A 24390-nucleotide genomic window follows, 5' to 3' on the forward strand; every position below is an offset into this window, starting at 1 on the left:
ATTCATCCCAAAGGTGTTCGATGGAGTAGAGGTCAGGGCTCTGTACAGGCCAGTCAAGTTATCAAGTACAGTTGGCACTATGCATTTAGGCAGGTAGGAGATGGGAGAACCTTCCAGAAGGACAACCATCTGTGCAGCATTCCACCAATCAGGCCTTTATGGTAGTGACCAGACGGAAGTGACTCTTCAGTAAAAGGCACTTGACAGCCTGCTTGAGAGTTTGCCACAAGGCACCTAAAGACTCTCGGACCATGAGAAACAAGATTGAACTCTTTGACCTGAATGCCAAGCATCATATCTGGAGTAAACCTGGCACCATCCCTACGATGAAGCATGGTGGTGGCAGCATCATGCTGTGGGGATGTTTTTCAGCGGCAGGGACTGTGAGACTAGTCAGGATCGAGGCAAAGATGATCGGAAGCAAAGTACAGAGAGATCCTTGATGAAAACTTACTCCAGAGCACACAGGACCTCAGACTGGGGTGAAGGTTCACCTTCCAACAGGACAACAACCCTAAGCACACAGCCAAGACAACAAAGGAGTGGCTTCAGGACAAGTCTCTGAATGTCCTTGTGTGGCCCAGCCAGAGCCCGGACTTGAACCCGGACTTGATCGAACATCTCTGGAGAGACCTGAAAATAGCTGTGCAGCAACGCTCCCCATCTAATCTGACAGAGTTTGAGAGGAACTGCAGAGAAGAATGGGAGAAACTCCAAAAGTACAGATGTGCCAAACTTGTAGTGTCATACTCAAGAAGACTTGATGCTGTAATCACTGCCAAAGGTGCTTCAACAAAGTACTGAGTAAAGGGTCTGAATATTTATGTAAATGTGAAATAAGTTTATTATTTTAATAGATCAGCAAACATTTCTAAAAAACAGTTTTTTCTTTGTCATTATGGGGTATTGTGTGTAGATTGATTAGTGGGAAAAAAATGAATTGTATTTAGAATAAGGCTGTAACGTAACAAAATGTGGAAAAAGTAAAGAGGTCTGGATGCTTTCCAAAGGCACTGTATATAGTGTATTTACGGTATGCTAATAAGATGCACTCGCACATGAAGCAGAAATGTGGCTTTGTTCACACTATCTTTGGATGTGGTATGTCCAGAGTTGCAAATCTGATGTTGAAGAGAGATCTCACTAGACTTTTTTTACTAACGTAAATGGGACATAAGACAAAACGATGAATCCCTCCTAAAAGAGCCTGGCCAATATGGCCGTCAAAGATAAATCACTGGGGAATTGTAGAAAGAGGTCCATGAATTCTCACTGTGCCACTTAATGGTGCCCTTTTAAATATGATGGGCTGTGAAAAGAGCAGAGCGACTTTTAATGTCACTGAGCAGAGTTGTTTAAAAGCCCTGGGTGCCAACGCTGGGTTTACAACTGTGTTACATAGAGATCCTCTGTGAGACCACCTTTGTATGACTGACAGTATGTACATTCTATCCGACCCCATGAATAAGATTTAAATCAGGAGATCTCTCCATCACCTTCCGATGGATATTGCATTCTTTACATTGTCAGTTCAAACGGCGTTAACTTTTAATTGGAGATCTATTCTAGATGTCGGTATGTAATTCATAAGTTTAGCTTCCGAGAAACTGCCCATAAAAGATTGATTTGCTTGTTATGAAATATAACTTTATACATTTTAACAAAGTTAACTCAAATTAAGGTTGACTTCTTTTGAGCTGGAACAGATGACTTGGAGCAATTTCATAGGGGGGACATAACATCATGTAAACTCAATCATAGGGCGGAGAAAATGGAAAGGGTTGTCCCTATCAACAGGCCACCATAGTGTGTGTGTGTGCGTGCGTGTACACAGTTGAAGTCAGAAGTTTACATACACCTTAGCCAAATACATTTATACTCAGTTTTTCACAATTCCTGACATTTAATCCTAGTAAATATACCCTGTTTTAGGACAGTTAGGAACACCACTTTATTTCAAGAATGTGAAATGTCAGATAAATCATTCTATTTCAGCTTTTATTTATTTCATCATATTCCCAGTGGGTCAGAAGTTTACATACACTCAATTAGTATTTGGTAGCATTGCCTTTAAATTGTTGAACTTGGGTCAATCATTTCAGGTAGCCTTCCACAATAAGTTGGGTGAATTTTCACCCATTCCTCCTGACAGAGCTGGTGTAACTGAGTCAGGTTTGTAGGCCTCCTTGCTCGCACACACTTTTTCAGTTCTGCCCACACATTTTCTATAGGATTGAGGTCAGGGCTTTTTTGATGGCCACTCAAATACTTTGACTTTGCTGGCCTTAAGCAATTTTGCCACAACTTTGGAAGTATTCTCGAGGTCATTGTCCATTTGGAAGACCCATTTGCGACCAAGCTTTAGCTTCCTGACTGATGTCTTGAGCGGTTGCTTCAATATATCAATATAATTTTCCTTCCTCATGTTTCCATCTATTTTCTGAAGTGCACCAGTCCCTCCTGCAACAAAGCACCCCCACAACATGATGCTGCCACACCCGTGCTTCACGGTTGGGATGGTGTTCTTCGGCTTGCAAGCATCCCCCTTTTTCCTCCAAACATAACGATGTTCATTATGGCCAAACAGTTCTATTTCTGTTTCATCAGACCAGAGGACATTTCTCCAAAAAGTACGATCTTTGTCCCCATGTGCAGTTGCAAACCTTAGTCTGGCTTTTTTATGGAGGTTTTGGAGCAGTGGCTTCTTCCTTGCTAAGTGGCCTTTCAGGTTATGTCGATATAAGACTTGTTTTACTGTGGATAGAGATACTTTTTCCTCCAGCATCTTCACAAGGTGCTGTTGTTCTGGTATTGATTTGCACTTTTCGCACCAAAGTACATTAATCTCTTTCTGAGCAGTATGAAGGCAGCGTGGTCCCATGGTGTTTATTCTTGCGTACTTTGTTTGTACAGATGAACGTGGTACCTTCAGGCGTTTGGAAATTGCTCCCAAGGATGAACCAGGCTAGTGGAGGTCTACAATTTTTGGCTGATTTCTTTAGATTTTCCCATGATGTCAAGCAGAGGCACTGAGTTTGAAGGTAGGCCTTGAAAAACATCCCCTGGTACACCTCCAATTGACTCAAATGATGTCAATTAGCCTATCAGAAGCTTCTAAAGCCATGACATCCTTTTCTGGAATTTTCCAAGCCATTTAAAGGCACAGTCAACTTAGTGTATGTAAACTTCTGACCCACTGGAATTGTGATACAGCGAATTACAAGTGAAATAATCTGTCTGTAAACCATTGTTGGAAAAATGACTTGTGTCATGCACAAAGTATATGTCCTAACCGACTTGCCAAAACTATAGTTTGTTAACAAGAAATTTGTGGAATGGTTGAAAAACAAGTTTTAACTCCAACCTAAGTGTAACCTAACTTCCTACTTCAACTGTATGTGTAACACACACACACACACACACACACACACACACACACACACACACACACACACACACACACACCTCTCTGTACTTTGCTCCATTCATTTTTGGTCACCTCCCTGACCAAGGCCCTTCTCCCCCAAATGCTCAGTTTGGCCGGGCTTCCAGCACTAGGACGAGTCTTGGTGGTTCCAAACTTCTTCCATTTAAGAATGATGGAGGCAGACCTTTTTGGTACCCTTTCCCAGATCTGTGCCTCGACACAATCCTATCTTGGAGCTCTACGGACAATTCCTTCGACAACATGGTTTTTGCTCTGACATGCACTGTCAACTGTGGGTCTTTATATAGACAGGTGTATGCCTTTTCAAATCATGTCCAATCAATTATATTTACCACAGGTGGACTCCAATCAAGTTGTAGAAACATCTCAAGTATAATCAATGTAAATAAGTTATTTATGTTTTTTTTAAAATATTTAATACATTTGCAATCATTTCTAAAAAACTGTTTCTGCTTTGTCATTGTGGGGTATTGTGTGTAGATTGCTAAAGAATGTATTTTATTTTAATTAATTTTATAATAATTATGGAAGAAGAGATCTGAATACAGTCCAAAGGCACTGAGTATAAAATAAACCTTTACATAACACCTGAAACAACATGCAGTGTCCTGGGACCTGGTTGGCACCCCACCCGACCCGAAAAGAAAAAACGATTATTGTGCTCAGCTCGCAAAGGCCCAGCACTGCATTAGTCAAAAATAGACTGACATCATACAAGCAGGGCACTATGCACCAGGCACAAAGACACCCTTATCCTCTACAGTTTATGCCACATTTCATTTGGAACTAAATCAAAAAAAGTCACTATTGGCCAGTTGTTCATCCCTGGCGTTTTCAAAGGCTGCATGGATGGGCTCCATTTTGACCAAGATAGAGGCAAGGAGGACAATCTAGTGAATTGCGAGATAAGACAAACTATATATTAATATATTAAATATATTAAAAATACAGCTAGCTCTGAAATGACTGGCACCCTTGACAAGATGAGCAAAAAAAATGGTCTCAAATAAATAACACATACTGAGCTATATTGTATGCAAAAAAATATATACTAATTAAATTGCTCAGAGAAATATATTTTGTTTAACAAGTAATACTATTATCTCTCAAAAAGACAGGTGTCAAAATTATTGGCACCTCTGTTTTCAATACTCTTCTTGTTTGGATAATGGCACTGAGCCTTTTTCAAAAATGTTTTATGAGAATGGAGAATTTATATCATTCATCATGCGCTTATGGACTGCCCTCTTCAATTCAAACCACATGTTTTCAATGGGGTTCAAGTCCGGAGACTGAAATGGCCATTGCAAAATGTTGATTTTGTGGTCCATTAACGTTTTTTTTTGTGGATTTTGATGTGTCCTTTGGGTTATTGTCTTGATTGAAGATCCATTTGCAGCCAAGTTTCAGCCTCCTTCCAGAGGCAACCAGGTTTTTGGCTAAAATGTCCTGGTACTGGGTAAAGTTCATGATGCAGCTGACCTTAAGAAGGTTCCCAGGACCAGTGGAAGCCAAATAGCCCCATCGTATGAAAGATCCACCGCCATGTTTTACAGTAGGTATGAGGTGCTTTTCTGCATATGGTGACTGATAATTTAAAGGGATGGTCGAAAACCACACTGTGGGTTCCAGATTTTGCCCATGGAGGAATTCAAAGTTAATGGACAAACACAATTACTCCAGAACTGCAAATGTGGGGTGAGTCCAGCCTAGTAAAATAAGACCACGAGTGTATGAAGCATCAAAACAAATAGGTGGAGCTTTCCACCAACTCTTCTCACTGTCAGCTGTGAAACACGTCCTCTTGTCAACACTTTTGTCGCATAATAATGCTTGCCTTGTCTACAACCATGTACGCTCAGACAGCCTAATATTGCCACGCACGCATGCACACATCCTAGCAACCCGCCAGCACACACACACATACATACAGTACACGTGGAAGGAAAGCAGCTCTGAGCTCATATGACAAGGCCTGTATTAGAACACGCTTGTCTGTCTGCCTGGCTATGTGCTTTTAGCTAATATCCTCATATTCCCATTGCGGCAAAATCTGCATTCCTGACCCAATTTAACACCAGACCTTTCAGTAAGAATAGAGCCCCCCACCGCTAGACAAACTGGCTTGTTCCTTTTCTTCTCCCTTATGAAAAAAAAAGTGAAAATCCCTTTCCTGAGCCGTTAAAGACGAATGATCAGTGCTCTAGAAAGTTGGTGGCCTTTTCAGGAGAAAGGACAGTAGGACGGAAGGAAAAAAAGTCCCCAAGACAGAGTGAGGACAAAAACCTCCTGCATTTAGAAAGAGAGATGGAGATGGAGATGGAGGGGGAGGGAGAATGGGAGGGAGAGGGGGAGGGAGATTGAAGGCAGGGAGGGTGACAGGCGAGAGGGCGAGAAAGCAGAGTGTGAGTGAGTGAGTGAGTGAGTGAGCTGAAAGAAAATTAGGATGAGAGAAAAAGTGTAAATGAGAGAGAAGCGTGAAGACATGAATGAGAGAACGAGAATGAGAGATCTAAAGCCTCACTAGAGACTAAGAAGGTGAGGAGGCCAGAGTGACCAGTAGAAGTGTCCTCCCCAGTGTCCCAGCGGCCGACAGCAGGTGTGGCATCATTGACTAATGGGGTCAATGGGGCTACAGCCCAGGCCAACCCTGGATCCGAGAGGCCACAACGCCATGGTCTGAGGGGGGGGGGCGGTGGGTGACCACTGGTGCCAGGCGCTGTCCTCACACCCTGTCACACCATGTGATCTGCCCCTGGAATGGTGGGTCCAGCTGCCAGCCGCTATGGCCAGTAACACAATGGCTGCAGCTCTTGTTGATGAGGAGGCTGTTGTTGATGAGGAGGACCAACAGAAGCCACTGCTTGTTCTTCATTTGCAGAGCGTTTTAATTGTGGAACAGCGTCCTGATCAAAGCGACATCGCTCGCGTTACGCCCTCGTTGCTGAACTCTCTCTTTCTCTCTGTGTCTCCATCTCTCTGTCTCTCTTTTCATTAGCATGGCAAGCAAATAGAGGAAAAAAGGAGAGGAGAAAACAGGCTTTGTCCCAAGGGGAATAGTCTCCCTCTATCCAGACGGGTTATCTCTCATAATGGGGCCTCATTGTGATGAATTACCCAGATCATGACGATTTATCTTCATATCGGAAACATCTTTGTCTGAGGCTATGTGGATAAATCTAAACATATAATCCAGTGACAAGGTGACGCCATATCATGATGACCTCACATATAAGTTAGTTCATTTATCGTGTTCAACTACACTATCTCTGGCATACTGCAGGCCTCATTGTCATAGATATGTTTAGTTTTCCTATTGAAACAACAAGATTGTCCTCAGAGATAGAATAAGATTATCATTGTATTACAATGTTGTGTGTATGATAGATATTTGGTTTAATCTGATTAAGTAGGGTGCTCCTGCTGTGGTATTGGGGAGTAGTAGGCGGCAGAGTGTATGTGTGTGTGTGTGTGTGTGTGTGTGTGTGTGTGTGTGTGTTTATGTGTGTGTAGGTGTGTGTGACAGCAGCCAAGGAGGGTCACAGTCCTCACAGTCCCTGGTGTCTAGGTTCCCCCAGAACAGAGGCCCAATCAGTGCTAGCCCACTGGCTAATGGATGGATGGCCCCCAAAATTAATTAGCCTGACTAATGTAGTGTACACTTAATTACACTGCCTCTGTTTTGATTAATGGAAGGGCCCACCTTAGCACACATGCTAATCAAAGGCTGGGGCAGAAAGGGAAAAGGCAGTGAAAATTATTTACCCAGAAACAGGTTCACGAACCAAGACAATAGGCATCAACAACCCTAAATGACTCTTTCCAGCCTATTTGAAGAGTGCTTGTATATGTTTCACATTATTAAGGGATAAATACATTATTACAGACATGGAAGAACACATGCAAACACATACACACCCATGTATGTCCACACACGCATAGACTCACACAGAAATCCACACAGTAGAGGCCTTCACGGTTCCAAAAAGTTGGACCCGTTCCAAGACCTCTACCACTCAGGCCAGTGTTTGGAATACGGCTTTAGAAACAGTATCACACACAACCCCGTCACACTTTTCCCTGGCACGGACCGTATGCTGTAAAGCACTTCGACAAAGGGTGAAAAAATGAAAAGTGTCACCCTGCTTGTCGTTAATTAGTATTTTACAGTATTCATTTGGAGTGGGTCCTAGTCAACGGCTCCACCTTTAATTTCATGCTGCTCAAGTAGAGAAAGGCCCAGGACAAAGGGAGGAAGATTGATGCCTGGGCCATCCCCTGCCATCCACCTGCTCTTTCCACTAACCACAGAAAGGAGGCGCTAGTGAACACATCCACACGTCCTCCAACTGAGATCTCCCTCGTGCAGGGAGTGGTGGTGTGGTGCGGTGCAGTGAGAGGCCGCTAGCCTAATGACATCTGCCCATGTAGCGGCCAGATAAGCTCCAATTAAAACAGGCACAAGCTATGTCACGGGGACAGTAGATCAAGTCAGCAATTAACCTCCCCGCTGGCCTCCATCAATCCTTAAATTGGAGCGACCGGCCAGGAGAGCACAATTTCTGCAGATATTAAATTTACATTCTATTAAGTTTAATTAGGATACATTTTAAATATACTGAGAGTCCAGGCACGGAGCCCTGGGGCTGTCACTGAGCCTCTGTGATTCACTGCCATTGGTCCCTGGGGTTCCGGGGCGTCCCATCATGCACCTCTTCTTCAGTCTCGGTCCGGGCCGTCTCAGCACACACTCAGCAGCACACAGGTGGTTAATCAACTCCTAATGCCTTCTCTCACACATACAACTTTCTGACATGCACATCATAGTAAGTTTAGGTATTTCCCCAAATCAGGAAACAGGTACAAGTACACCATTCCAATAAACAGAATACACTGGTTCCCTTCTGTACTGTCCCAATGCCCTATCCACCCATCGAGTGCTTGGGCAGCCTCATTCCTCCACTTGCACTTCTCTCTGGCTGGGCTCACCTCTCCTGTCCTGATGATACAGTCAGAGCAGGAAAAAGGGACCGGGGACTGGTCCATGACACTGGGAAGACCACCTCCAGGGAGCTCAACCCCAGCATTAGTCTCCACTTGGCTGTGTCCTTTGTCCCCTGGTGAAAGGCCCAGTGAATGAGGGTCAATTGAAGACAATTCCCTCTGTCGGACACAATTAACGGGGAGCCCAGTTGGGAGGGGGGCTGGCCACAGCCTCTGGTTACTGATCCTGCAGCACAAGCATGCCAGGAATCCGCCACCTATGTCCAACCCTGGGACAATGGGGTATAGGACATTGGGCCTAGTGTGTAGACCACCACACATGGATCCACAGGGCATGATGGGTTAAGGGGAGGGGCTGGTGGCTATTTGCATTGCAGTGGGTGTCCATGATGACACTCAGAGAGAAAGAGTTTAGCTGTAGTATTCAAGCAACTAGAGAAATACATGTATTAAATGCTCCTCGTTTTTGCCCACATATAATATGGGACAGTTCTTACCTTTCTGCATTGAAGAAGTGGAGAGGTAATTGTGCCTAATGTGTGTTACAGAGTGAGAGACACAGAGAGAGGAGCCCTCCATCTGAATCAATCTCCAGATAAGCAGGCCCAATTGCTCCACCAGGTCCAATCTAAATTAAAGCATCGTTCCAATGTGCACTAATTGTCCAGCTGACAATAATTGTCATTACATGGTTGACATATCTCCTGGCTGGGAGTTATAGAGCCACATGAAAGCTACAATCATATGTTTACTGGTGACAGCGTCCCTCCACAACCACATCCAGTACAGGTCACCATTACATCAGACTGGTGAGCTCTGCGCTGGACGGTTTTATATGAGTAGAATGCTGCCTCTAATGGGACGTGCCCCTTGGATGATGTCATCAGCCTTTGGTGTTGTCCCGTTAAAGGGTGAGTATGAGGACCTCTTAGGAAGGAGTAAAGGGAAGGAGACGGGTGTGTGTGAGAGGAGAGAAAGTGTGTGTTTGTGTGTGAGAATAGAGCGGTGGTAGAAGGGGCTTCATGGCCCACAGATCTGACTTCCTGAGGTACTTCCCCCCCAGTGGCAGCACCACCCCTTCACGCAGGGAAAATCAATCAGGAACATTGTGTGTGTGTGTGTGTGTGTGTGTGTGTGTGTGTGTGTGTGTGTGTGTGTGTGTGTATGTGTGTGTGTATGTGTGTGTGTATGTGTGTGTGTATGTGTGTGTGTGTGTGTGTGTATGTGTGTGTGTATGTGTGTGTGTGTGTGTGTGTGGTGGGGATATTGAAGGTGCATGAGAAAGGAGTTGGGCGGAGGGGAGTAGGCAGAGACAGACACAAACCGGTGCTAGCCTTACACATCCCTGGAAAAGGGGCCATGACCCCTAGTACACTTAAACAGCATTTCAGTGGCAGAGACACAGAGAGGGTGACTACTTACCTACCACAGAGCAAAGGGGGGAGGAGGAAGGAGGGGGTGTCTGATCTAGATTAGTCACGGGGGATAAATATGGTGACGTACTGGGATGATATTTTTTCTGATGGTTATATTTCTATGATCACCCAGTTTGGGTTAGAAACGTTGTACTATTAAACACTTTGGCAGCATTATACCAGGATTTACTTTTTGTTCTACATTATTTCTCTCTAATCTAGCACAATTTGTTTTTTTCTATAGTCATAATAACCCAATGTCTCAGCGGTAGCTGGAATATGAAATGAAAGGCCACTATATGATATGTTTGTATATAATGATCACAGTCATGCTAACCACTTCATATTCCTCAATCGAGACAACCTAGAAGTTGGGTGCGAGTGTCTTTGATTCAAAATGGTCTCAATGTTCTCTGATTATTCTTCCGGCATATGTTCTTCCCTCTTAGGCTGTGGCTACTGTGCACTTGGGACCTTAGCTTACTGTATTGAGTGATTCCTCACGAAACCAGGACAACAAAAAAATGCCATGATTTGGGGGATTTTCCCAAAATTGAATCCATAGAATGGTCCTTTGAAAGGAGGATTGTTGGCATATACAATGAGTATCCAAAACATTAAGAACACCTGCTCTTTCCATGACAGACTGACCAGGTGAATCCAGGTGAAAGCTATGATCCCTTATTGATGTCACTTGTTAAATCCACTTCAAATCAGTGTAGATGAAGGGCAGCAGACAGGTTAAGGAATGGTTTCTAAGCCTTGAGACAATTCAGACCACGGATTGTGTCTGTGTGCCATTCAGAGGCTGAATCAGCAAGACAACAGATTTAAGTGCCTTTGAACGGGGTATGATAGTAGGCGCCAGGAGCATCACCCAAAGGACATCCAGCCAACTTGAGTCAACATGGACCAGCATCCCTGTGGAATCCTTTCGACACCTTGTAGATTCCATGTCCTGATGATTTTGGTGCAACTCAATATTAGGAAGGTGTTCCTAATATTTGGAATACTCGGTGTATGTGACATAAGTATGTTGAAGCATAATTGGGAAATTACCCAGGCCTCCTTTAAGACTCCATAATGTGTCATTTGTAGGTGCTACAAAATATTAAGTTTCACCACTTGCTCTGTAATATGAGTAGTATTTTGATTTCAAATATGATTATTTTTTACATTAATTTATGAATATTGAAAAATTAAATGTTTGATTTGGCAAATGTTTCTATATATTGTTTACCATAATATACTCCACGCAGAAATCAAAGTTCCAGGGTGACATCTTTGCTACTTTTAGAGTTATGTTCAAATTTGCAAGCATTACTGAGTGAATGTGAAAATGGATTCAAAATGGTCACCCTCTGTTGGTAATTTGCAGGATTTGCAATGATACAGGATAGCTGTGATTTGTTACATTGCCTACTATACCAATTTTTCTGCATAAAAATGGGCCATAACTTTAAAACTAGCAGAGATCCCACACTGGAACTTTGATATGCCGGTAGAGTATATTATGTTCAACAATATATAGAAAATTGCCAAATCTAAATCTGTGATTTTTTAATATTCCTGTTTATATTATTCAATATTCATAAATTAGTGCAGACAAAAATAGTGACAAAAATATTAGTCAAACACCTATTTTCCAGTGGCAAATTGAAGAGACTATAACTGTCTAAATAGACAGAAAAAAAAAAACGATTTTTCATTTCAGTTTACTAAAACGAGACAACATTTTCCCTGTGACTAAAATCTGACTAAGAGACAATTCATATTAGCAGCACAGATTCGCAGCGTAGTTCAATTCAGCAGTACGAAGGATGAGTCACACTAGGCAAACACAGCCTACATACAGTATTGCTGATGAGCTGTGGGGCAGCAAGCAATGAGCTGGTGAGCTGCGGGGGAGCAAGCAATGAGCTGGTGAGCTGTGGGGGAGCAAGCAATGAGCTGGTGAGCTGCGGGGGAGCAAGCAATGAGCTGGTGAGCTGCGGGGGAGCAAGCAATGAGCTGGTGAGCTGCGGGGGAGCAAGCAATGAGCTGGTGAGCTGCGGGGGAGCAAGCAATGAGCTGGTGAGCTGCGGGGGAGCAAGCGATGAGCGTGGCCAGACAGGCAGCCACCGCTTCGCCTCAAGATTATACACATCGCGCAGGCGACTGTTGCTTCACCGCCAGCCTTCTCGTTAGCTACCCTTTACCTGGTTAAGAAACACAAGCTGCTTTGTGAAAATAAAAACAATAGCAACATTGACTAATAGGAAAACATGCTTTTCTCTCCCATTAGTAGGCTATAGAAGAGTAGGCTGTCTTCGAAATGCAGTGTCGCTCAACTCTCCCACTTTTCCCACTGCATTTCATATACAGGTTCTGTAGCCAACGTAGCCATGTCTTCCTCTTTTCTTCAGAGAAAATGGCTTGATTCTAAGTTCAAAAGACATGATCTATAATACTGGCGCTAAGTTTTTTTCTCTTTCTATCTATGCATTGGTGGGACATATTTTATATCCATAAAGCATATCGCGGGCCAGTCTAAACTAGGCTACTATCGGACCGGACCGTTAACCTTTTGTTTAGGCTGCACCTTGTTCAGTCATGTTACCTCATTAGTCAACTATACAGCTAACAACCTGGATGCAGGGTGCAACGTTTTGGAATATTAAGATAGCATATTTCTATGTAGAACAAACATGCCTCTTTGACATGTAGAATAATGAATAACGTTGGCTCTATTTATGGAATTTCTATCTCCAACATTCAATATTGTTTTTTTTTTTTAACTGAACGTGGCTCTGGTAACATATAACCAGTAGCCTATATGCAAACATTTTGTGGCACAGAAAGTAAGGAAAAGGGATAGCAAACAATTTATTGACTCGGAATTCAGCCATAGGGACTGGTGACTCGACCATTGGATGACTTGGACTTGGGACTCGAGCACAGAGGACTTGGGACTCGATTCGGACTCGAGGTTTAGTAACTCGACTACATCACTGGGCGAAACAGTCATTAGCTCCCGTTCTACTTTTGGACATCAATGTGGCTGCGGCATCTGTGGAACTTTGATAACAATGGCAATGACGTGACTGAGTGATGGAGGTGCAACCCATACTAATTTGCCAATACTTTGCAGCAGCATCTGGTTATTGTGCTACTACTCTCTCATTATTCAAATGTCAAATTTTTTGATTGAGGCTATGATATTGTATTTTTATATATTTTTTAAAATTTTACCCCTTTTTCTCCACAATTTTTGTGGTATCCAATTGTTGTAGTAGCTACTATCTTGTCTCATCGCTACAACTCCCGTACGGGCTCGGGAGAGACGAAGGCTGAATGTCATGCGTCCTCCGATACACAACCCAACCAGCCGTACTGCTTCTTAACACAGCGCGCATCCAACCCGAAAGCCAGCCGCACCAATGTGTCGGAGGCTACACCGTGCACCTGGCAACCTTGGCTAGCGCGCACTGCGCCCGGCCCGCCACAGGAGTCGCTGGTGCGCGATGAGACAAGGAGATCCCTACCGACCAATCCTTCCCTAACCCGGACGACGCTAGGCCAATTGTGCGTCGCCCCACGGACCTCCCGGTCGCGGCCGGTTACGACAGAGCCTGGGCGCGAACCCAGGGACTCTGGCGCTGCAGTACAGGAGAGGCTGAGGCTATGATATTGTAGTCAGAATTACTAACACTAGACTAAATCTGAAAAAAAGAGTGCCAAAATTAACACTTTGATTTTTTATTATGGAAATCAAAATACTACTCCCATTACAGAGCAGGAGGAAAAGCTTCATTTGACACCAATTCTTGCTTTGTAGCACTTACAGATGAAACATTATGGAGACTTAAAGGAGGCCGTGGTTAGCCAAAATGTTATAAATATGCCAACTCTGATGATCAATTATGCTTTTAGATACAAATGTCAAATATCCTTTTTCAAAAAGGACCATTCTATGAATGAACATCTCCCAAATCATGTCATTTCTTTTGTCCTGGTTTCGTGATGCGATCACTATTATCTACAAAGCATAATATTCTCACATGATCAGCAGCTCTAATGTGCCCGTTACACGGCTGAGGAATTCAATGTACCGCCGAAAGACTAGACTACGCAATCTATCAATGTGATAAGATACAGTAGAAAACATCTTATGGTCGCACACAACAACCAAAGCAGCTGAACACAGCAGCGTGAAACAACATGCTCATTTAATGTTTGCCTACGAGGAATAGCACATGACCTCTGCGTTCAATTAAGTATTCTATTCAATTCCTCCCCTAGTGATTCGATGGTTAAACTACACTCTCCGCTCAAAAGGCCCTTCTCACTTTACCTCACAGGATGAAGTATTTCCTGAATTGTTTGAGCAAAAGTCCTCCATTCAACAACCGCCCACCCCCTCCGCCCCACTCCTCTTCCCCTTCCCTTTTTGAGACAACGGGACTTCTCCCAAATTAACAATCCCCACAATTTGAAAAGAGCCACTGATTTGAGGTGCCATTGTGTGGTGGGAGCAGGGTTGCCCCCACAAGTGGCTGGTCTCTCTCTTATCACGGAGCTCCGCTGTCTGTGTGGAACTTTATGGCTTGTTCCCCCCCCACCCCCTCAAATCTCCTGATGAGGATTGCTGAATGACTACTCTGACTACTACACTGACTCTAATGTGGCGGCATTTGCACCAAGAGAAAGGGAGGGAGAGAGGAAGGGAGGGAGAGAGAGAGGAAGGGAGGGAGAGAGGAAGGGAGGGAGAGAGTAAGGGAGGGAGAGAGTAAGGGAGGGAGAGATGAATGGAGGGAGAGATGAAGGGAGGGAGAGATGAAGGGAGGGAGAGAGGAAGGGAGGGAGAGGGGAAGTGAAGGGGGACGGCACCATAACATAATGGACTTGGAGGGTTGGTTAGCAAAGACAGCTGGGCCAACGTCAGTGGAGGGGTGAAAATGAGCGATAACTGTGATGGCTGTTGTCCCCCACAAAACCCTAGAAAACTGTGCACACACACACACACACACACAGAGAGAGAGAGAGATATCAGCAACACCTATCCATGTCAAGGTGCATGTGCCGAATCACATATAGTGTAGACACTAACTGATATGTTCTCAACACATGCATCAATGTGCTTACCTCGATAACCTGCCTTGTATCCAACCTGAAGTTGAAGTCCCCAAAGACAAAATATGGCACCTTCTCAAACCGCTGGTCAGTGATCCTGAAAAACATGAAAAGTATTTGTCATTAAAAGTGAATTGATCCAAGTGGAGTTGTATACTGTTGATGGGACTCTCTGCTGGGCCTTAGTGTTTGGTTGCCTCGGGGCATTTTATTTATGAGGTGCACACCACCACCTGGTGGTAGCAACACTTGCAAGACTTTTGCACCCCTGTGGATAACAATGTTCAATATTCAACAAAAAATCTGTTAACGTGAATAGGTTTGTGCATATTGGGGCCTTTCAAATGTTTTTATTCAAATCAAATCACATTTGTCACATGTGCAGGTGACACCTTACTGTGAAATGTTACTGACAAGCCCTTAACCAACAATGCAGTTCAAGAAATAGAGTTAAGAAAATATTTACTAAATAAACTAAAGTAAAAATGTTTATTAAAACTAACACAAAATACCAATACCGAGGCTATATACAGACGGTACCGAGTCAATGTGCAGAGGTATGCACATGTAAAGTGCTGGTCCCGGGTGTAATGAGCTGAAATAAAAGATCCCAGAAATGTTCCATATGCACAAAAAACATATCTCTCAAATGTTGTGCACAAAAGTGTTTACATCCCTGTTAGTGAGAATGTTATCCTTTGTCAAGATAATCCATCCACCTGACAGGTGTGGCATATCAAGAAGCTGATTAAATTGCATGATCATTACACAGGTGCACCTTGTGCTGGGGACAATAAAAGGCCACTCTAAAATGTGCAGTTTTGTCACACAACACAACGCCACAGATGTCTCAAGTTTTGACGGAGCGTGCAATTATACGTCCAACACGCCCCACAACCGCAGAACACGTGTAACCGTGCCAGCCCAGGACCTCCACATCCGGCTTCTTCACCTGCGGGATCGTCAGAGGGGGGGGGGGGGGGGGGGGGGCATAGGAGTATTTCTGTCTGTAATAAAGCTATTTTGTGAGGAAAAACAAATTCTGATTGTGGGTTGGCCTATGCCCTCCCAGGCCCACCCAGTCACGTGAAATCCATAGATTAGGGCCTAATGATTTTATTTCAAATTGACTGATTTCAATATATTAACTGTAACTCAGTAAACTCTTTGAAATTTTTGCATGTTGCATTTATGTTTTGGTTCAGTATATGTTCTAGTTTGTGATTGAGTTGATTTGAACATGCTATTCCAAATGGCGTATGACAAGATCTGACTGAGTGTGCTTGCAGAGGCGTCATACACCCATTATTTGGGTGACAGAAAGGGGGATGTGCTGAAGCCACCATGCCTGCAAAAATATTTTGGAAGTAATGTATATGCATGTATTAATGTCTACATTAGTTTTGCCACATTTATGTATTACAAACACTTTTTAATGCATACTTTTAAATGATATTACACTTTTGAGATTACTAATGTTACTGTCCTCACTACAATTACTTAAATAGTTACATGTAATTTTGTTCTTGAAACATTTAATTGAATTATACTGTGACGACCCTCCCACTCTGTCTGCCGTATTTCTTCTCTTTGCTCTCGTTTTCCTTATTAGGATGCCGGTGGGCGGAGCCGGGGGGGTCGTCAGCGACATGGGAAACACCTGGGCCCGGGTGCGTCCCAGGATAAATACACCACTTCCCCATTGATGGAGGAGACTCTCCATGCAGACACCTTTATAGATTTTGTTGTGGTATTTTTGTGGCCTTTTGTTTGAATGCTTTGGCACCTTTCAACACCCTGCAATTATCACATTTATGCATGCAAAACACTCACACTACTGATTACACACACCATTGTTAATTGTATTTAGTTTACTTAATAAATATATTTTTGTTATTCCTAATCTCTACGTTGTCTCCCTTTTTGTTACGGACTTCGAGCCGGTTCGTGACAAGTGGGGGCTCATCCGGGATCTTGAAGGTATTGTGTTTGGGAGAAAATGTGGCGTTAATGTTAAACTCTGTAGGTGCTTCGTTTCCATTTTTTTTTACAGCTTGTTTGTGTTGTAATGTTTGGTGCCCAGTATTGGTTGCCTTTGTTTGTTTGGTAAACTTGCCACTGCGGTGGATAGTTGGTTGTGTGCTGCATTGAAGAGTATATTGGGTAGTTTCCAGGCCCCTGCCCAGGCTGGAGACTCTTGCTCTACTTGCTGTTGGGACATTGGTCTGGGTGAGTACAATTGTCTGTGTACCTCAGTGGGAGATTTGGGTAGGGCAGTGACACTTACTACCCGGAGCTATAGCCTTTTTCTGCTGTTAGGCTTAGCGACGGGTTTCATTTTGGAATACATGGTTATTTTATGAATGTGTGTCTGTGGCCTGAGCTGTTGTCTCAGGGGCACATTTGTGGCTTGGGGTAATCTGCCAGTGTGCTGGGTGGTTTATTTCCTTGCCAGCGGGCTACGGTGCGTAATTACCCACTGCAAATCTGCACGAAGACTAGGGTTGAGTTACTGTAGGTTTTGGAAGTTCCATATCTCATCTCTCTTCTGTGGTGCCTCGTATGATTGTCACTTCTCTTGTGGTCTGGTGTGTTCAGCAGAGCGGGAAGAGAAATGTATTTACTTCTGATTATGGCGTCTAATGTAGACTAGTTAATTTGCGATAAACGTAGTCAATTCTGTTACGTTGCTGTTGCCAAAATTTTATGAGAAGGACCCTGAGATGTTATTTTCGTTGGAGCTTGTTGCTGACGCGCCCTGTCCCTGAATGTTTACGCGACTGACCATTGTTTGGTATTGTTCTGTCGCTTCTGTCTGTTCCCTTATGGTCTCGTTTTCTTCTTTCCTCTGAAACGTTGCTTCCTTGCTGAGGTCTGGGGAGGTTGCGGTTGGCTGGGGGAAATGGAATTGTGAACATGTACACCAATTTGGCGCAGAGGCTGGTATGTTTCGGTCCTTGTTGGTCACCGGTTTTATGGGGGGGGTGACGACCCTCCACTGTCTGCTGTATTTTTTTCTCTTTGCTCGTTTTCCTTATTAGGATGCCGATGGGCGGAGCCGGGAAGGTCGTCAGCTACATGGCCTTTTAGTTATTTGCTTGAGCACCTTTCAACACCCTGCATCATCACATTTATGCATGCCAAACACTATGGATTACACTCAATTAACAATGGTATTTCGTTTTTATTGAAATGTATTTTGTTATTCCTCGTCTCCCTTTTGTTACGAACTGACAATACAAAGCATCAGCAATCCCCTGTCTTCAGAAAGTATTCCACATTTTGTTACAACCTCAATTCAAAATGTCTCACCCATCTACACACAATACCCCATAATGACCAAGACACAACATATGTATTGAAAAATGAATATCCAATCTACCCGAGTCAGTACCACATTTACGTCTTTCTGGTTAAGTCTAAGAGCTTTGCACATTCTTCAAGTTGATTGTTAACAGCTAGACAGCCATTTTCATGTCTTGACAGACTTAAGCCAAAACTAACTAGGCCACTCAGGAACATTCAATGTCTTGGGAATAAACTCCAGTGCCTGAAAAGCGGACAACCAGGTTTTCCTCTGATTTTGCCTGTGCTTAGCTCTGTACTGTTTCTTTGTATACTAAACTCAAGTTCTTGATGTTGTGCTGGTTTTGTCCCGGACAAAGTTAATTTCTTTGCCACATTTTTTGCAGTTTATCGTAGTGCCTTGAATACATGTTTTGGAATATTTTCAATTCTGTACAGGCTTCCTTTTCACTGTCAAATAGGTTAGTGTTGTGCCATTCAACTCTGTTTTAAAGTCACCATTATGGTAAAATTCAGGAAGGACGCCTGTATCGTTATGCCTATCAAAAGTGTAATTAACATCTTCGCTGTGCTCAGAGATATTCAATGTCTGCTTTTTTTCTACCAATAGCTGCCCTTTTTTGCAAGGCATTGGAAAACCTCCCTTTCGCGGTTGAATCTGTACACCCCTTTAAATCACAAGGACTGAACGTCTGGAGCTTCATGAAATGGGTTTCCATGGCCGAGCGTCAGCTGGAGTGGTGTAAAGGTCGCAGCGGCTACCAGGAGAGCGCGACCTGCCCCAGTGCATAGTGCCAACTAAAGTTTGGTGGAGGAGGAATAATAGTCTGGGGCGGTTTTTCATGGTTTGGGCTAGGCTCCAGTGAAAGGACATCTTTACGCTACAGCATTTAATGACATTCTGAGCTTCCAACTTCATGGCAACAGTTTGGGGAAGGCCCTGTCCCGTTTCAGCCTGACAATGCCCCGTCCATACAGAAAGGGTATGTCGAGATCGGTGTGTAAGAACTTGACTGGTCTGCACAGATCCCTGACCTCAACATCTTGCATCATAACATTATCATAAGGTGCCAGGTAGCTTAGCAGTTAAAAGCATTGGACCAGTAACTGAAAGGTCGCTGGTTCGAATTCCTGAGCCGGCAAGGTGGAAAAACCTTCCGTTCTGTCCTTGAGCATGACAGTTAACCCTCAACAGCTGCTCCCCTGTGCGCTGATGACGTGGTGGTTGATTAAGGCAGCCTCCGGCACCTCTCTAATTCAGAGAGGTTGGGTTAAATGTGGAAGACACATTTCAGTTGAATGCAACTGACTAGGTATTCCCTTTCTCAGATTACATTTAAACTAAGTATTTTTCTGCATGTCTAAGCTTAACTATTGAGCTGTCTGTATCCTGGTGGTTCATTTTTTAAAATAAACTAAAATCTGGGTAAAAGATTGAAAGGAATGTGAGTCTGATTCAGTACATTTAGTAATTGCTTGTATTTCTAAATTCCTGCGACCTTGCCAGCAGGCATGCCAGCTAACTTGATTGATAGCCTGAAGTGGCTTGGTGCTAGTTAGGTTCCCGATCACCCAGTCACATATCTAGCTGGCTAGCTAAAGCCAACTTAATAAAATTGCTAGGTGGCTAGAATTACAGAGAATAACATTTTGATTTTTATTTAATCATCAAGAAGGAAAGGCTGCGTTGCTTGATCAAATGTTAATTTACAAGCATACCTCTTGCGAGTCCTTCCCATCACTGGCAGCTAAACTCAAATTAAACACTGTCTCTCTGCTCTGTGGTGCACCACTTACTAGGGAGCATTGAGGGAAAGAATACTCTTTGCCTGGTCCAGTCAGTGTGGCCCATCCACAAAATATTTGTATAAATAATTATGATAAGTCATTCATTTAACATCTGACAAATTAAAAAACAGGAGAAAACTGAGGGGGCATCTGCCCTCTATGGGCATGCTCTCCTTTCTATGGGAAGCTGCTATACTTTGCATGGGATTTGTGCAGTCATGAACTCGGTCCCAATATCCACACTTGCATTCTACTTAGTATGTGGTGATGTAATGAACATATGTAACAGAGTTAAGAATATGCCGTAAGCTTGAATGTCAGGGATGGAGCCATCCAATCGGTACCTTTTGGGTGGCTCAACATGTTGGAACGTTGTCAAGGAGGGCGGTCATGTGTATGTGAAGCAGGATCACTGGTTTGAGCACAGTATGGGGCAGTCGGACAGTGGAGGAAGCTAAGCTGTTAACAGTACGCGGTCCCCGTTAAACATTGTTCCTGTACCCAAGAATGCAAAAGTAACTGAACTATATGATTATCGCCTCGTAGCACTAACTTCGGTGATCATGAAGTACTTTGAGAGACTGGTTAACAATACTATCACCGCCATCTTACCTGTCACCCTAGACCCACTTCATCAACCTGGCCAAGGCTTTCGAATGTCAATCACCGTATTCTTATCGGCAGACTCAACAAATGACTGCCTCTCCTGGTTCACTAAATACTTCTCAGATAGAGTTCAGTGTGTCAAATCGGAGGGCCTGTTGTCCGGACCTCTGGCAATCTCTATGGGAGTACCACAGTGTTCAATTCTCGGCCGACTCTTTTCTCTGTATATATCCAACAATGTCGCTCTTGCTGCTGGTGATTTCCCGATCAACCTCTACGCAGACGACACCATACATCTGGCCCTTTTTTGGACACTGTGTTAACAAATCTACAAACGAGCTTCAACCGGCTCCAACTGCTCTTCAACGATAGTAAAACTAAATGCATGCCTTTCAACCGATCGCTGCCCGCACCCGGCCAACTAGCATCACTACTCTGGACGGTTCTGACTTAGAATATGTGGACAACTACAAATACCTAGGTGTCTGGCTAGACTGTAAACTCTCCATCCAGACTCACATTAAGCACCTCCAATCCAAAATTAAATCTAGAGTCGGCTTCCTAATTCACAACAACGCCTCCTTCACTCACGCTGCCAAACATACCCTTGTAAAACTACAAAATAGCCTCCAACACTCTACTCAGCAAACTGGATGCAGTCTATCACAGAGCCATCCGGTTTGTCACCAAAGCCCCATATACCACCCACCACTGCGACCTGTATGCTCTCGTCGGTTGTCCCTCGCTACATATTCGTCACCAAACCCACTGGCTCCAGGTCATCCATCTGTCTTTGCTTGGTAAAGCTACACCTGCTCAGCTCACTGGTCACCATAACAACACCCAACCGTAGCAGCGCTCCAGCAGGTATATCTCACTGGTATATCTCACTGAATTGCAAAAATTGCTTAAGTTGGAGACTTATATCTCCCTCACTATCTTTAAGCATCAGCTATCTGAGCAGCTTACCGATCCCTGCAGCTGTACACAGCCCAGCTGTAAATAGCCCATCCAACTACCTCATCCCCATATTGTTTTATTTACTTTTTTGCTCACCAGTATTTCTACTTGCACATCATCTGTACATCTATCACTCCAGTGTTAATTTGCTAAACTGTAATTACTTTGCTACTATTGCCTATTTATTGCCTTACCTCCTCACGTCATTTGCACATACTGTATATAGACTTTTTCTATTGTGTTATTGACTGTATGTTTGTTTAGTCCATGTGTAACTCTGTCTTGTTGTTTGTCGCACTGTTTTGCTTTATCTTGGCCAGGTCGCAGTTGTAAATGAGAACTTGTTCTCAACTAGCTTACCTGGTTAAATAAAAATGTCAATATGCTTACCGCCCAAATAGGTCCACAGACGATGCAATCGCCATCACACAGCCCTATCCGATCTGGACAAGAGGAATACCTATGTAAGAATGCTGTTTATTGACTATAGCTGAGCATTCAACACCATAGTACCCTCCAAGCTCGAGGCCCTGGGTCTGAACCCCGCCCTGTGCAATTGTGTACTGGACTTCCTGACGGGCCGCCCCAGGTGGTGAAGGTAGGAAACAATATCACCGGCGCAGTGGTCTAAGGCACTACACCGTGCTAGTGGTGCCACTAGAGATTCTGGGTTCGAGTCCAGGCTCTGTCGCAACCGGCAGCGACCGTGAGACCCATAGGGCAACTGCACCACCCACAACCGCAGGGCTCTCCAAAGGGTGCTGAGGTCTGCACAACGCATCACCGGGGGCAAACAACCTGCCCTCCAGGACACCTACAGCACCCGATGTCACAGGAAGGCCAAAGAGATCATCAAGGACAACAACCAAACGAGCCACTGCCTGTTCACCGAGCTACCATCCAGAAGGCGAGGTCAGTACAGGTGCATCAAAGCTGTGACAGAGAGTCTGAAAAACAGCTTCTATCTCAAGGCCATCAGACTGTTAAACAGCAGTCACTAACATTGAGTGGCTGCTGCCAACATACTGACTCAAATCTCTAGCCACTTTAATAATTAAAAATTGGATGTAACAAATGTATCACGAGTCCCTTTAAACAATGCCACTTTATATAATGTTACATACCCTACATTACTCATCTCATATGTATATACTGTACTCTATACCATCTACTGCATCTTGCCTATGCCGCACGGCCATCGCTCGTACATAAGTTATATGTACATATTCTTATTTATCCCTTTACACTTGTGTGTGTATAAGGTAGTTGTTGTGAAATTGTTAGATTACTTGTTAGATATTGATGCACTGTCGGAACTAGAAGCACAAGCATTCCGCAACACCTGTTTTTGCTTTGTCATTATGTGGTATTGTGTGTATATTGATGAGGGGAAAAAACAATTTAATACATTTTTGCATACGGCTGTAAACGTAATAAAATGTGGAAAAAGTCAAGGGGTCTGAATACTTTCTGAAGGCACTGTAGGGACATGGTCACGGAACATTGAGAAATCCAGAAACCCACAGTACGTAATAGAGCCAGAGGTACAGTTGAAGTCTGAAGTTTACATACACTTAGGTTGGAGTCATTAAAACTTGTTTTTCAACCACTCCACAAATTTCTTGTTTGGCAAGTCGGATAGGACATCTACTTCTTGCATGACAAGTAAGTTTTCCAAAAATTGTTTACAGAATGATTATTTCACTTATAATTCACTGTATCACAATTCCAGTGGGTCAGAAGTTTACATACACTAAGTTGACTGCGCCTTTAAACAGCTTGGAAAATCCCAGAAAATGATGCCATGGCTTTAGAAGCTTCTGATAGGCTAATTGACATAATTTGAGTCAATTGGAGGTGTACCTGTGGATGTATTTCAAGGCCTACCTTCAAACTCTTTACTTTAGTGCCTCTTTACTTGACATCATGGGAAAATGAAGAGAAATCAGCCAAGACCTCAGAAAGAAATTGTAGACCTCCACAAGTCTGGTCCGTTCTTGGAAGCAATTTCCAAATACATGAAGGTATCACGTTCATCTGTACAAACAATAGTACGCAGCCGTCATACTGCTCAGGAAGGAGATGCGTTCTGTCTCCTAGAAATGAACGTACTTTGGTGAGAAGGAGTGCAAATCAATCCCAGAACAACAGCAAAGAACCTTGTGAAGATGCTGGAGGAAACAGGCACAAAAGTATCTATATCCACAGTAAAACGAGTCCTATATCAACATAACCTGAAAGGCCGCTCAGCAAGGAAGAAGCCACTGCTCCAAAACCGCTGCTCCAAAACCGCCATAAAAAAGCCAGACTACGGTTTGCAACTGCACATGGGAACAAAGATCATACTTTTTGGAGAAATGTCCTCTGGTCTGATGAAACAAAAGTAGAACTGTTTGGCCATAATGACCATTGTTATGTTTGGAGGGAAAAGGCGGAGGCTTGCAGGCCAAAGAACACCATCCCAATCGTGAAGCACGGGTGTGGCAGTATCATGGTGTGGGGGTGCTTTGCTGCAGGAGGGACTGGTGCACTTCACAAAATAGATGGCAACATGAGGGAGGAAAATTGAATGGATATATTGAAGCAACATCAAGACATTAAAGTTAAAGCTCGGTCGCAAATGGGTCTTCCAAATGGACAATGACCCCAAAGTTGTGGCAAAATGGCTAAAGGATAACAAAGTCAAGGTATTGGAGTGACCATCACAAAGCCCTGACCTCAATCCCATAGGAAATGTGAGGGCAGAACTGA

General features: G+C 43.7%; 1 protein-coding gene across 4 annotated transcripts in view; it reads right to left on the reverse strand.

Annotated features, from left to right (window-relative positions):
* The window catches only part of LOC110526894 (inositol polyphosphate-5-phosphatase A), a 273309-nt gene that overhangs the window by 53613 nt on the left and 195306 nt on the right, over window positions 1–24390 (reverse strand). For all 4 annotated transcript variants that reach the window (XR_016496558.1, XM_036982722.2, XM_036982729.2 and 1 more), the window contains exon 9: window positions 14992–15076. Coding sequence is in view for 3 of the 4 variants with exons in the window: in XM_036982722.2 (XP_036838617.1) it covers window positions 14992–15076 (85 nt within the window). In the remaining variant the exon portion in view is untranslated. The remainder of the gene's footprint in view (window positions 1–14991; window positions 15077–24390) is intronic.

This window comes from Oncorhynchus mykiss, chromosome 1, assembly GCF_057628025.1.
Source record: "Oncorhynchus mykiss isolate SJ-2025 chromosome 1, ASM5762802v1, whole genome shotgun sequence".
Classification (NCBI taxonomy): Eukaryota; Metazoa; Chordata; class Actinopteri; order Salmoniformes; family Salmonidae; genus Oncorhynchus; species Oncorhynchus mykiss.